We start from the raw sequence: 15,056 nt of genomic DNA, 5'->3' as shown, positions 1-15,056 counted from the left end.
AGAAGGAGGCTTGACACGCAGCCGTTTCTACTGGTTTAGAGCCGGTGACGTTGTGCAGGTTACTAGGTGAAATGCTTATTCGTTTTCCTATTGGTCGCTGCTCTGTGGGCTTCACCAACCAAACGAAGGCGCCTGTTCTCTGCTGATTCTCAGGCCATCGCTGGAATGTTATCTGGGAAACGCTGCTGGTGACTGCTTGGGACACAGAGGCTGCACATCACCGGGGAGAGGACGGGTAAGAGCCACACGCCCTTCTGTCACTACGCTATACCCACTACCACGCAACATAGCTCCCACACAGGCAATTCCTTTCACTCACCTGTCAGTGGCTGAGTGGTAACACTGGTGATTGGTGTGTGTGTGTGTTTGAATGAAGAATGAAGAATGTAGTTGTATTACAAGAGTAACATGTTACAATATATACATATTTAAATATAATTTAAAATAAATGTTACCAGCAGACCCCACAGCCGTTTCAACCAGCCACTGCTGGTTTTCCTCAAGGGTGACATGCAAACACAATAGACTGCCTTAAAAAGCAGAAAAACAGGCACAGTCAGCTGTCAAGGACGGGGTCAGTGCTGACACAGCCGGCAGAGGTGCTACAGCTGCTTCAGCACTGGCGTCAGTGATAGTTCCCCTAATAGTATTAGCACAGTGTACATGCCGCTGTTACTGGGACTATGTAAAAACCGGACCGGACTAAACTCCGGACCGCCGGACAGGACATCAAAATCTGCAGTCCGGAGCTTGTAGTGTCTGGTCCGGGGGGTGTCTTGTCGGGGGGTCCCTGTGATAGCTATCACCAGGGACATGGGGAAGGGGAAATTACAGCCTCCCCGTGTGGTCCGGACCGTCCGGCTTTTGCTACATGCCCGGACCATACAGGGAGGCTTTATTCCCCCCCTCCTCCACTACCTGATGACAGGTGTGACAGGACACCCCCAGGCAGTACACCCCCCGGACCGGAGGCTACAAGCTCCAAAATGCAGAGTTTGATGTCCGGTACGGCGGTTTTGTCCTGGTCCGGTTTTCACCCTTACCCGCTGTTACTGGTTGTCAGTGCTTAAAGTGGTCCTGGTGAGGTGGTGGAACCTCACCCCCACCCCAACCATGGGCTTTATTCTGGTTCTCTCTCAGAGGCAAATTCCTTTTCAAATGGACAAAACCATGGTTACTGCAGGGGGGGGGGGGGGGGGGGCAGATGTAACAAGTGCAGAGAGAATTAGATGTGGGTGTTATTTTGTTTCTGTGCAGGGTAAATACTGTCTGCTTTATTTCTACACTACAATATAGATCTCCCTTTGAAGAAAACCCCCACCCAAATCGAATTCTCTCTACACAAGTTATATCTGCCCCACCTGCAGTGCACATGGTTTTGTCCATTTGAGAAGAAATTTGCCTATGAGAGTAAACCAGAATAAGGCCCCGTATGTCACAGCTAGGGTGGGTGCTAGTGTGTCCCCACCCCTTAAGCTCTACATATTTGGCCTATCCCACACACCCATGAAAAGAATAAAGCAGGCTGCATAATACCACCCCTAATTCAATGTATGCACCACAGTTCAAAACAACCCAACACCTAAAAAAAAAAAAAAGGAACAGTGCGCACCATAGGGCATGGCTTGAGGGACAGGGGATTATGCACACACTAATGCCTATTACACATTATGCCACACTCCATAATGCCCATCACAAAAAATGCCACACATGGTAATGCTCATTACATTATGCCACATAAGTGCCTCTTACCTACATGCTCATTACTAGGATTTTCTTGCTTAGTGCCATGGGTTACATGCACAGTGCCAGTAGGAAGTTACTGTATGCACTGCACTGTGTGGTAAAGGAAACAGCTGGCAGAGCGGTGGGAAACCTGGCTGTCTTAAAGCAGGTCCATGCGCGGCGTAGGTATTTCAAATGACACACAGGCACGCGACTCATGAGCCAGTCAGTTCAGCACTCATGCAGTCAATCAGGCAGCAGCGGCTCCTGATTGGCTCCTGGGCCACAAGCTCTGATTGGCTTGCGAGTAGCAAGTAGGGCCATTTCTAGACTTTTTAGGCCCCAGTGCGAACAGTAAAAATGTCACTGCCATCATCATCATTGTCGGAGAAGGAAGGAGGGAGGGGGTCAATGCTGGTGTTGCAGCATGGCTGTGGTCAGCGCTCCTGCAGCCAGGTGCTCAGTCACATAACGCCGGCAGTGCCTGTCACATGGTCCCCCGTGTCTGGCGATAATGTGCTGAGGTGACCAAGCAGGTGCTGGGTCCAATTTACTAGTAACATAATAAATGTTCAAAAATTCTATGAAAGATGTAGTTTTAATTCCTACTGTTAGAATGCTTCCTATAGATGACAATGCATGTACCTTATACCCTATTGAATTGTGTATGTGGTTCTGTGTCATTTGCCTTGTATCATTTGGCCTGTTCTGCAGAAAGTGATCACTGAAGTCTAGCGATAACATTTATCGTCCACATAAATACAGTAATTCTTTAGTAATACATCGATATTATTCTAATATCTTATCTTTTTTTTTCAGCCAAAGGGAAGTAATAATAATGGCTACACGAATACGTCCTGTAAGTATTGTATATGTATATATGTATTGTATATGTTGCCTAATAATTTATACCTTCTTATACTGTGTGGGAATGTGTAGTAGTGTCACTCTAGGTACAGGGTGCTCAATGAGGAAGGCCTATTTGCATTTTGGAGGACAACATTTTAGATATAGAAAAATATTGTCTATGGGTGGTATTAGGGATGGCCATCGTTGCCTTTGCCATCGATGGCAAAAGTGCAACTGACCATCGATAATGTATAAATATTCAATGGACGACCATTGATGTTTTTATATATCGATGGTCATCCATTTTCTTTGATTGATTGGCCTGTAAGCCAATCAAAATGCAGGGGCGGGGCTTCATGGGTGCTGGGGGCGGGGCTATGCTCGTGTCCCAACACCTTGGTGAAAAAGCAAAAATGAAACTATTCGTTTAAGCTTGACATCGATGGTGGGAAACCATCTGGTTCTCCCCCATCGATGGCATAACTTTTCGGCATCGGCCATACACCATCGATGATTTCTAATCATCGATGGTCGATGGCCATCCCTAGGTGGTATTCATTTGTTCCCTCCCCGATGGCCAATATGCAATTGTATCTGCTGACAGGAGCGTTAAAATCAATCCAGCTTGTTACCCCCAGGGGGTGGTGAGATGAAATGTGCAAAAAAGTCACCCATTTGATTGCTCAAAAGGAAATTTTTGCTTTGCGCCCATTAGTTTGGGCAGGTTTAGCCGCTATGCGCTTTCATTGTCCATTAATAGTCCGGAAAAATGAATGATATGGCACAGTGCTGGAATATCGGTGTTGTACCTGTGGTAAAACATTTGGTGCTGTATGGACAAATCTACTGATGCTAAATAAAGCTATACTGTATCTGAGGACTCTAATGTTACATATTCATTTTATCCATCTTCTATATCCCAGGCCAGCAAGAAATGCACAGTGATCGGGGGTTCCGGATTTCTGGGGCAGCACATGGTGGAGCGCCTGCTCAATAAAGGATACTCCGTTAATGTGTTTGATATCCGGCAGGGTTTTGAGAACGAGCGGGTGCAGTTTTTCATTGGTGATCTATGTAGCAAAAAGGTAAAAAGACGTAACATTCTCATCAGTTAAATAGTTGTGTTTCTGTGCTGCAGCTCTGATAACCACATGTTTGGGTTACTTCCTCAATGAATCTAACAAAAAATGCTGTGCTCCATGTTACTACTTTATGGTCGTTCTCCACTCATACTACTACAGGACCCTTAATTATAGTTTACCTTTGTTTAATTTTCAACTGCCTTTGATCAGTCTATTATCTGTTTTTACTTCGTCTTCCCACACTACAATTGGGCTGGTAACAAATACATTCATATTCCACAAATGTCAATAAGAGTTTATTTATTAAAAATCAGTGTAAGTAAACGCTTGTAATAAAACCAGGTCTATAATTTGGCCCATAGGACTATTATGCCATAAACACTGTCTGTTTAAACAACCAGCCAATCAGCTCCTACCTGTCATGTTACATGCTAGGTTTAAAAAAATGTCAGGTAGGAGCTGATTGGCTGTTTATCACTTTCTATGGTATCCCTTTTTAAAGCTTGTACATATGGCCCTAGGTCTGCAATGTGGTAGCCATTCCTTAACCATGCCCCAGGACAATTATTTTTTGTTTCCTTTCTGACATTTTAAAAATGTAGTTCCTCATACTTAACAAAGCTGGCAGTGTAGGCACACAGGGCCTTATTCTGATCTGTGCGGAAATTCCCGCATTCTTACGGAGCGGTCCGCACGCCACGGTGTTTTGCCGCGTGCGGCCATCGTCCGTAGAAACGCCCACGTGTCCTCCGCATTCGGACGGACTCACTCTTTAAGAACAGGGCGTGTTTACGGACGACATACAAACCATGCGTGTGCGGGAGAAACACTCCGATTCGGCACGGTATTACAGAGTATTACAGAGTATGCTCGGGAATACCGCATCCGACCGGGAGCCAAGCGGTGCTACCGCACGTAAGCGGAGTATTTACGCCAAACAACCCACTATGAAGTATCTTCTGCAAGACATCACATGACCCACTTATTCAATTACCTATCCTCATAAAAAACTGCTTATTTGGAAATGGAATCAATTAGATTCCAATATATCCTTACAAGCATGCCTAACACATGCATTGCACACATTAACCCTTACAGCAATGTAAGTGCAATGCTTTGTATTACACCCTGTGTAAAAGATTAATATTCTGTCATGTCAATTGTTAGCAGTTTTTAAGTGTGGGACAAGTACAGCATATGTGGGGGATTACTAAGGTTTCCTTGAAGCAGCAATGGTTTCAATTAAAGCACTGACAAGCGTCCTATTAGTGAGTAATGAGTAAAGGAGTAGATTGTATTGGGTTCAGGTGTTAATGGTTGTAGTCATTAGGCGTACGTTCGCCTACCGCATGAACGAGTGGTGTCCGCAAAGCAATAGTACACTTGTGGACACCGCACATTTCAGCCCTTTTTGCTCGCGTGCATTCGGAGTGGTTTCCGAATGTACGCCCCCCAACATAAGTGTACTCCCCCGTGTCCGCCCATGTTTCCGCCCCGTTTTGCCCACTTTGAAACTACGCCCATGTGTCATTCCGCATGACGCCCATAATACGCCCCTATTTCCCGACTGATTGCGGGGACCAGTTTTGGACGGGCTTTGTCCGAACTGGTACCGAGTCAAGGCGTGGCACATGCGCGTAGCGTTCTCCACGCATGCGCAGACGCCGTAAAGACGCTATCCGTAAGAACGCGGTAAAGTCCGCATCAATCAGAATAAGGGCCACAGTGAGGTACATTTATTAAGATGGGAGTTATATTGGAGATAGGATGTTGCCCCTAGCAAACAATCAGATTCTACTTCTTTTTTATGTATCCCAGCATGCCCTGCCACAGTTTTGCTTTTTGGCCATACTAAAACTGTTACAGGTTATGCTGGGATGTGTAGTTCAATGACAGCTGGAGGACCAAAGGCCTGTCCTAGTAGATCATAGATAGAATCTGTTTGGTTGCTCGCCATCCGCCAGGCTGTTTTATCAGCCAAGTGAATTACTTTCCATCGTCTTGTACTATGGAAAGTGGTTCACCCCCTGTGGAAATCACTGGGACGGGTGAAAATTGCTCAGTGTGTGTATTCATTCAGCGAATTTTCCACCCAGCTATTTTCACATCATTGCTCCTACAACCTGGGCAAAACACCCAGTGTGTATGATGCTTAAGTCCCTCCAGTTTACTACATTGGATATATTCAGGTGCACAAGGAGAGAAATCCATTTGACTTAACGTTACTATATTTGTTTTAAATAAATAAAAAAACCTAGTCTCATACATAGATTATTAATGTGAGATTTTTTATATTTTATCATAAATTCCAGGATTTATTGCCAGCCCTACAGGGTGTGAATGTCGTCTTTCACTGTGCATCGCCAGCCCCTTCCAGTGACAACAAGGAGCTTTTCTACAGGGTAAACTATACTGGAACAAAGACCGTACTTGAAGCCTGCAAGGAAGCTGGTGTTCAGGTGATTGGAGGATCAAATGCACTTTACTCTGCAGCATTGCACACTTCCCAAGCTCAATGTCTAGTACTTTTATTGTTTTATACTTGACTGTAAATACCATGATTACATCTGTAGGATGCATTATAAAAAACAAACACCATGAGTAGGTCTGGTTACTATAGCTTACAATATAACACTGCAAACATGTCAGATACAGTGGGCTATATTCAGCGGTATTTGGCCCAATGTTCAAGCATATGTCCCAAAAATACCCCTGATAATAATCCAAACTCCATTTGATGATTATTCATAGCATTTGTATGACATTACCAAAATAGCAGTGATGTACAATGGAGAGAGACAGCTTAGCTAATGAAACAGAGGCCCTGCAAGCAGGTGCAGAACATTCAGGATGCATAAGTGCAATAATATCTATAAATGAAAAACAAAATGTGACCCATAATAGACCAATGACTTTGCACATGTAATGCCTGTGAGCAGGGCCCTCCTCCCCATGTGACTGTCAATACTGTCTTGTTTAGTTACTGTCCTCTGGATTGTACATTGCAACAGAATATGCTAGCGCTAGAATTAAAATGATCTATCGATAAAGCTTAGTAAATAAGTATGTACTAATGTACGACGTGGAACCAGACAAGACAGCAGGAGAAGGTCCTGCATCAGAGAGTTTACCATCCAATGGAGAGGCTGGGGAACTTTGGGGTGTTCTTGTACTTCTCAGGCTACTGGGAATACACAGCTTCTTTTCCTATAGGTTGTTACACACTGGCTCATATATTGGCTGTTCGATTAAACAGCCAATATATCAGTGCAGCATCGGCCAGGATGTACAAGCCACATATATGTGAACAGCGGCACAATGGAGAAGCTGGGGAACATTGGGGTGTTCTTGTACTTCTCAGGCTACTGGGAATACAAAGCTTCTTTTCCTATAGGTTGTTACACACTGGCTCATATATTGGCTGTTCGATTAAACAGCCGATATATCGGTGCAGCATCGGCCAGTATGTACGAGCCACATATATGTGAACAGCGGCATTCACAGATATATATTGCGATGGCTGTGCAATACAGCAGATGCCCGATATATCGGCACATCGTGCTGTGTATACAGATAACCTGCCGACCGCTAATACAGCCGTGCCAGGAGCCGCCAGTGATTGACCGCTCAGTGGGCATGCTCTCACCCATTTGTGATGTCAGTCCCGAGGGATCAGGCAGCATGTATGGAGAACACACTACCCGATCTGTCTGTAGATGTATCTGCAGATCGATTTGATCTACAGATATATCTGTTAGTGTATACCCAGCTTTAGGTAACAGGTTCATTGCTGTAATCACTGAAATGTAAGACTAGGAGTAGGGTGCATAAGTAGTAATGAAGAAAAACACATGGATTCAAAAAAAACCTGAAAGAAATAAAAAGAAGGGGAGAATGAACAGATACACAACTACATCCTCCTTCAATCAACTAGTTCAAAAGTGACTTCTCCCACTAGATGTCACTGTGGTCTTGGATACCGCAAAACATAAAGAAAACCCTTTTCATAGTGCAGATATAAATATGTCTGTATTGTGGTTTAATATAATGCGTCAATCCTCCGTACCCTTATCTGGCTCCTCCCAGGGCAGGTAAAACAGCATGAAATGGGGGAGATATGTAGTGCCACACCCTTTGCGGATGGTAATTGCCCATCTGGAATTTTAAACTCCTTGTTGCATACATTTTTCTTGAATAAATACAATTAAATAATCCTTTTTTTATTTTTATTTTTTTAAATAATGCATTTAGATTCTATTTACAGCATTTTTTACATCGTTAGATACAGCGCTGCTCAGTTCCTCCTTTCTGAAGGATTTTCCTGTATACCAGATCATCACTTGCTTGATGGTGATCTGTTTTTGCTGGAAATTGCTGATCTATTTAAGCCCAGGCTCAAAATTGACAGATCAGTGTGGTCAAAATGACCGAGTGCTCACCATAATTGTCTTTAGATTAGGATTGTCATGAGTATCCTGGCTAATGTATGTAGTGGGATTGGCCCCAGAGCAAGTGTGAATAATATTTATTTTGGAGAAGTCTTCATTGCTTCTAACTTGAGTGCAGCCAGGTGGGGCGAAGGTATAGGTTTCTGGTATAGATAACTGATCGTAATCCTCCCTCGGCGCATATTCCAAAATTAAAAGAAAAAAGAGGTACTTGTTTCCTAGCACGGCCACAAATCTTGGCCATCGGGGGTAATTTTAGTGGCCTGCGACGCGACCGACACGATGCCCCCGATTTTTCCATTGAAAACAGTGAAAAATCGGGTCGGTCGCGTCGTGTGCGCCTAAAAATGCTTAAATGGTCCACCCGCGATGGCCGCGATTTCCCCATAGGGAACAATGTTAAATTCTCTCAATTTACCCGCGATGACCCCGATTTCCCATAGGAAACAATGTTAAATGGGTCAATTTACCCAAATCATCATAGGGAAGAATGGTAAATGGGCCAGAAAGCCCAAAAAATCCCCCTGACCAGTGAAATGTCCCCCCAAAAGTAGTTCACGCCACCCCGCGATGAACGTGAACCCGAAGCGTGGCGAGCGCAGCGAGTCCGCGAGGGGCGGCGGTACGCGTCCTCCGACCTTTTCATACCCCCACTATCCACTAGTTCGTGGAGTGAGAATAGAATAGTGTGGCGAGCGCAGCGAGCCACCGAGCCCGAAGCGTGGCGAGCGGACGCGGATACCTTCACAGGTAAACGCGTCCCTTCGCGGGCTTCACAGGTATCCGCGTCCCCTCGCGGGGCTCGCCACACTTCGGGCTCGGTGGCTCGCTCCGCTCGCCACACTATTCTATTCTCAACTCCACGCCCTAGTGGATAGTAGGGGTATGAAAAGGTCGGAGGACGCGTACCGCCGCCCCTCGCGGGCTCGCTGCGCTCGCCACGCTTCGGGTTCACGTTGATCACGTGGTGACGTAAACTACTTTTGGGGGGACATTTCAATGTTCAGGGGTGTTTTTGGCCCATTTACCATTGTTCCTATGATAATTTGGGTAAATTGAGCCATTTCACATTGTTTCCTATGGGAAATCGTGGTCATCGCGGGTAAATTGAGGCATTTAACATTGTTCTCTATGGGGAAATCGCGGGCATCGCGTCTGGCCCATCGCACCCGATTTTTTTGCGCATGCGATGGCCCCGATTTTACCCCCGATGACCGCGATTATGATCGTTGTGGCCGTGCTAGGAAACAAGTACCAAAAAAGAAAAGAAGCAACACACATAATAGTGTAATAAGTGCTGTATGAGTTATCAGATTTGGAATCCAATGATTACGCTCACTTGAAATACTATAGGTGATCTTGCAGAAATCAGTGCTTGCTGGGCCTTTACTATGAATGAGCGATACTTTGCTTTATATCAAAATATGCAATCCGGGCAGGGTGCACCTGTTACATCTGTCCCCTGCGGTGCACATGGTTTTGTCCATCTGAGAAGGAATTTGCCTCTAAGAGTGAGCTAGAATAAGGCCCTATGTTATATAGCAGTCATTAGATTATCAATTACTTCTCAGTCCACAGTATAGTTCATTTTATTTGCTAAAAAAGTAGCATGCTCGCATTAAGGTTAAATTTAGTAAAGATCAATGTCCGATTTGATTCTTTTGATCTTGATCTATTTTGGGCTTCCAGAACTAAAGCACACATTATGTATTTGAGCCTTTGCATACATTTTTAAATATAAGAAAATGTGTGTTTTAGCCCTGGAATATCTATTCTATATCTATTCCAGGGCACATCTATTAAGATCTGTCAAGATTTATCTGACGTTAGCATGAAAATCCCAGTTGGGGTGGTAGATACTGTAGTTATAATGGTATCTGGTTAGAGAGGCGCAACATTCATTCGGTCTTAATAGCATTAAATGTTCCGTTCTCACTACAGTTATGTCCTCATACAATCTGGACTTTTGTTCATGATTTTCCGGTACTTGTGTATTTTGGCGGCGCCCATCGCATCGCATACCATAACACATACGATGGTATGCGATGCGACGCGATATCGTACGATAGTGCACGATGGCATACAATTTTGAAATTGTATGCCATTGTACATGGCATACGATGCCATACGATGCGATGCGATTAAACATTGTATAAGCACCCTAATGGGTGCTTATACAATGTTAAGCACCCAAATGGGTGCTTACAATGTTAAATGCACCCCACGCCACCCCCCACTATAAACGTGAACCCGAAGCGTGGCGAGCGGCGGCGGTACGCGTCCTACGACCTTTTCATACCCCCACTATCCACGTCGGCGTGGAGTTGAGAATAGAATAGTGTGGCGAGCGAAGCGAGCCACCGAGCCCGAAGCGTGGCGAGGGGACGCGGATACCTTCACAGGTAAACGCATCCCCTCGCGGGCTTCACAGGTGTCCGCGTCGCCACGTACACCTGTGAAGCCCGCGAGGGGACGCGTATAACTGTGAAGGTATCCGCGTCCCCTCGCGGGGCTCGCTGCGCTCGCCACGCTTCGGGCTCGGTGGCTCGATGCGCTCGCCACACTATTCTATTCTCAATTCCACGCCGACGTGGATAGTGGGGGTATGAAAAGGTCGTAGGACGCGTACCGCCGCCCCTCGCGGGCTCGCTGCGCTCGCCACGCTTCGGGTTCACGTTTATAGTGGGGGGTGGCGTGGGGGTGCATTTAACATTGTAAGCACCCATTTGGGTGCTCAAAAGCACCCTTTAGGGTGCTTATACGATATTTGGTCGTATAGGGGGTCAAAATCGCGTCGCATCGCATGCCATCGGGTGCATGGCATGCGATGCGATCTGTTCGTCGTACGACGGACATCGGGGGCGCCGCCAAAATACACAAGTACCGATTTTCCTATAAAGGAGCAATTATGTTGTTGTAGTCACACCTGGTTTCATTTGTTCATAGAAACTAGTTCTGACCAGCAGTGCAAGTGTTATCTTTGAAGGCAAAGATATTCAGAATGGATCCGAGGACCTTCCTTATGCTAAGAAACCCATTGATTATTATACAGAAACTAAGATTCTTCAAGAGAAGGTAAGACTGGTTATTTTTTATGTATTTAAAGGGAACTGTGATCAATGTAATATAATTTAACTGTTGGCGCTATTTTACTATAATACTATAAAGAACTGTGACTATTGGCTTTTTTCTAGGGCCTAACCCCTTTAGTATGTTGTTTTGATGCTTATTTATCAAAAGGCACAATGACTGGATTTGGACTTACACCCATACATTGCATCATGTTTTTATTTTTCACCAATTCCCATCTCTCCCAGCCTCTAAGCCTGGGGTAGCCAACCCTTGTCCTCGAAAGCTACCAACAGTGCATGTTTTGCAGGTCTCCTCACAGAATCACAAGTGAGCTAATTAGCTCCATCTGTGTATCTTTTAAAATGTGTCAGTGATTAATGAGTGCGGCTGTGCAGCAGCTAGGTTATCTGGAAAATGTGAACTGTTGGTAGCTCTCGAGGGCTAGGGTTGGCTACCACTCCTCTAAGCTGATGAAAGCTTTGTATTACTTATTTTGTTTACTGTTTCTTTATCATGATTTGTACCATGTACTTCCACCTCCACTGTATGCAAAACCTGTATGCTGTACCATCACTGGCTGCACACCCTGCCAGCAACAAGCTGGCAGGGTGTGCCAGCTATGGAAGAAAAGTGCTATGTAAATAAAATTATTATTTTTACTGCTTATAAAGAAAAAAGAGAAGAATGTCCTTTTGGGTGGGTGCACCTTGAGAAATAAACAAATCTAATAAAATTTAACCTTTATTGTTATCACCTAAAAGGCTGCGAAAATATTAAAACCATACGACATACAGGGGTGGGTTGACACACATTAAAATGAGGTGGCAGGCAGGTGTTGCTGAAGGATTTATAGTAATTGAGTGTGTGATGATTGCACAGTGTGTCGGACTAACCAGTTCTGTGCAGTGGATCGCAATATAAATATAAGCAGATCTCTCTACTGACAGACTGTGTGTCCAAATGGACTGGATTAATAATCAACAGTCTAGTGCAAGGTGTCAAAGATGTGCTCAAAGATTATTCCTTGCTTAAATATGGGATGCCGTGTTTATGCTAATCACGGTCACCAAATTCAGGATATGAGGCCTGGAGATCTCGTGGTGTCTTCTCTGTACAAATATCAGAGAGACCTCAACCCCGGATAGCCAGTAACAGGTATTAAATGAGCAAGGTTATTTTAGTGGTGCCTCTGGGGTATAGTGCTCCCCTGCATGTGTGACAGGGGCACCAGGACCTCCAGAGCAAACTCCACTATGCAGAAAAAGGAGAGACCCTATGTAGGGTATCCTTACTGCGAGCACATGAGCGGATTCAAGCCCTTATAAGGGCTATTCCATCTCCACACTGCGGATACATAAATCCAAATGCAATATAAGAAAAATAACAAAACAGCAACAGAACTGCCTGTGCACCGCTAGCCGGCACGCGCTTCGCAGTTCAGCTTCCTCAGGCCCTGAGGATTCTGATTCTGTCATCTGTAAGATATAAATAAAACTAAGAGATCATTAAGAAATCCTCTTGTCCATTAATTATAACCACTTTGCAGTTTATTATTGACAACCATTGTTTACTGAACAAATAACTCTATTGCAGGAGGTTTTGGGAGCAAATGACCCAACAAACAACTTTGTGACTGTGGCTATTAGACCTCACGGCATATTTGGCCCACGAGACCCCCAGCTTGTTCCTATACTGGTGGAGACAGCAAAAAGTGGCAAAATGAAATTTATAATTGGGTAAGTGTTGCTGCATACTTAGGGCCTAATTCAGTACGGATTGTAGTGTTGCGAATAATCGCTAAACTACAACCTACAATGGTAGCATGTTGGGGGGTGCTCAGCATAGGGTAAGGCCGCCCTGTAAGCCGGGTTCCTCCCCGTGATTGCATCACTACTATGCAAGTGCTTCACTGTACAGTGAAACGCTTGTACATTACTGTAAGCCCAGCTGCAAAGCCAGTCACACAGCCACCATGTTTTGCGTCAGAGGCTGCTTGTGACATCATCCAGTTGCAGCTCTCCCCCTCCAAACGATCCGGACATTCCTCCCTTGTCCAGACCACGCCCCAATATTAGCCCCCTGTATTCTGCTTTGCAAGGTCCTTCGGTGTTGGAACAGCTAGGAATAAAAGGCAATACTAAAATGTAGTAAGAGGCATTGCTGTGTGGCATAATATGCAAAGATGGCACTACTATTGTGTGGTCTTATGTGTATATAGGTGGCACTCCTATTGGGTGGATTTATGTATATAAGGGGCACAACTACTTTGTGGTATAATGTAAGTGGTACTACTGCATGGTGCAACACTACAAATGAATGTTACTGTGTGACATAATGGGAGTAAGAGGTAATACAATGCCCCAGTTGTGCAATGCAGTTAGACTCTGATCCCCTCACCTACAGGACACCCAGTCACAGAGCCTTTTACATTGTCCATCACTATAAATCCTACACCGTGTGACATGCCATGTCTCCATTTTGAGCTACTGATTTAAACTAAGATAAGAACTAGCAGCCGGGTGCCTTGCTCGCTGAAATGCAGGTGGCAATAGCATAAAAAGTTCATTTAAATACACACGTTGCACTCACTCATAACACAGAATGCTTGCTGATAATACTATACTGCTAGCAAAATTGTTTGTGATGTTGATTTATTACCTTTTTATCTCCAGAAATGGGAAAAATTTGGTGGATTTCACATATGTGGAAAATGTGGTACATGGTCATATACTAGCCGCGGAGTATCTACAGAAGGACTCTCCCCTGTGTGGAAAGGTGCAGGATTTGTGTTTTTGGTTTACAAAAATAAATTTTAAAAAATTGTTTTTGATTACCGTTAATTATAAATAAAATAGCACTTGCTTATCTTTTTTCTGATATGTTAATTTTCTAATAAGTTTATTTTCCTAATATAAGTTATACCTTTTTTTGTTTTGTTCTTTTTTTAGGCATACCACATAACGAATGATGAGCCTATCCCATTCTGGACATTCCTTTCCCGTGTTCTGATTGGCCTGAATTATGAAGCCCCAAAGTACAAGATTCCCTTCTTGTTGGCTTACTACCTTGCTCTTTTCTTGTCTATTCTGGTCTTAATTCTGAGTCCTGTTGTCAAAATCAAGTCCACATTTACACCAATGAGAGTTGCACTAGCTGGGACTTATCACTATTACAGCTGTGAGCGGGCCAAGAAGGACATGGGCTACAAACCTGTGGTGAGCCTGGACAAAGCTGTGGAGAAGACCGTTCAGAGTTACTCACATCTGAAGAAAGCTAGTTAGATATCAATGATTCCACCACCTGACCACCACCACTATGTGGCACATTTATGGAAACCGCTCTATAGGCAACTGCAGAAAATGTGATGATGACCATAGCAGACCGTTCAGTATGATTTTCTAAAGTGTGCTAGAAAAGTGACGGAATCTGGTTGGTTGCTATGGAGACAGTCACCTTTTATATTAATAAATGAGTGGTACTTGTGTACTTTCACGGCTCCCATCGCATGTCATATGTAGTGGCATGCGATGCGATGCGATTTTCCCGTGTTTTTGTGCATTTTTGATAAAATCGCATGCGATCTGATGCGATGTCATTTTTCACAGAAATTATGGACATGAGTTGACATCATGTAAAATGTACCCCAAATGTCATTTTTCACACTGTACCACCCCCACTATCAACGCCAACCCGAAGCGTGGCGAGCAGCGGCGGTATGCGTCCTACGACCTTTTCATACCCCCACTATCCACGTCGGCGTGGAGTTGAGAATAGAAAGTGTGGCAAGCGCCGCGAGCCACCGAGCCCGAAGCGTGGCGAGCGCACGCGGATACCTTCACAGGTATCCGTGTCCCCTCGCGGGCTTCACAGGTATCCGTGT

The 15,056-nt window shown here is 44.6% G+C and overlaps 1 protein-coding gene across 1 annotated transcript; it reads left to right on the top strand.

Moving 5' to 3' along the window:
* Positions 1-61: 61 nt before the first annotated feature.
* NSDHL (NAD(P) dependent 3-beta-hydroxysteroid dehydrogenase NSDHL) lies at positions 62-14,815 on the top strand. The gene is made up of 8 exons (XM_083159558.1): positions 62-235; positions 2,545-2,584; positions 3,498-3,659; positions 5,969-6,115; positions 11,051-11,179; positions 12,770-12,912; positions 13,849-13,951; positions 14,125-14,815. The coding sequence occupies exons 2-8, from the start codon at positions 2,564-2,566 to the stop codon at positions 14,455-14,457; spliced, it is 1,038 nt and encodes a 345-aa protein (XP_083015684.1). The 5' UTR covers positions 62-235; positions 2,545-2,563; the 3' UTR covers positions 14,458-14,815.
* Positions 14,816-15,056: the final 241 nt, after the last annotated feature.

The sequence above is a fragment of the Crinia signifera genome, chromosome 9 (assembly GCF_055691185.1).
Source record: "Crinia signifera chromosome 9, ASM5569118v1, whole genome shotgun sequence".
Taxonomy (NCBI): domain Eukaryota; kingdom Metazoa; phylum Chordata; class Amphibia; order Anura; family Myobatrachidae; genus Crinia; species Crinia signifera.
This window is presented reverse-complemented; position numbering and strand designations above follow the sequence as displayed.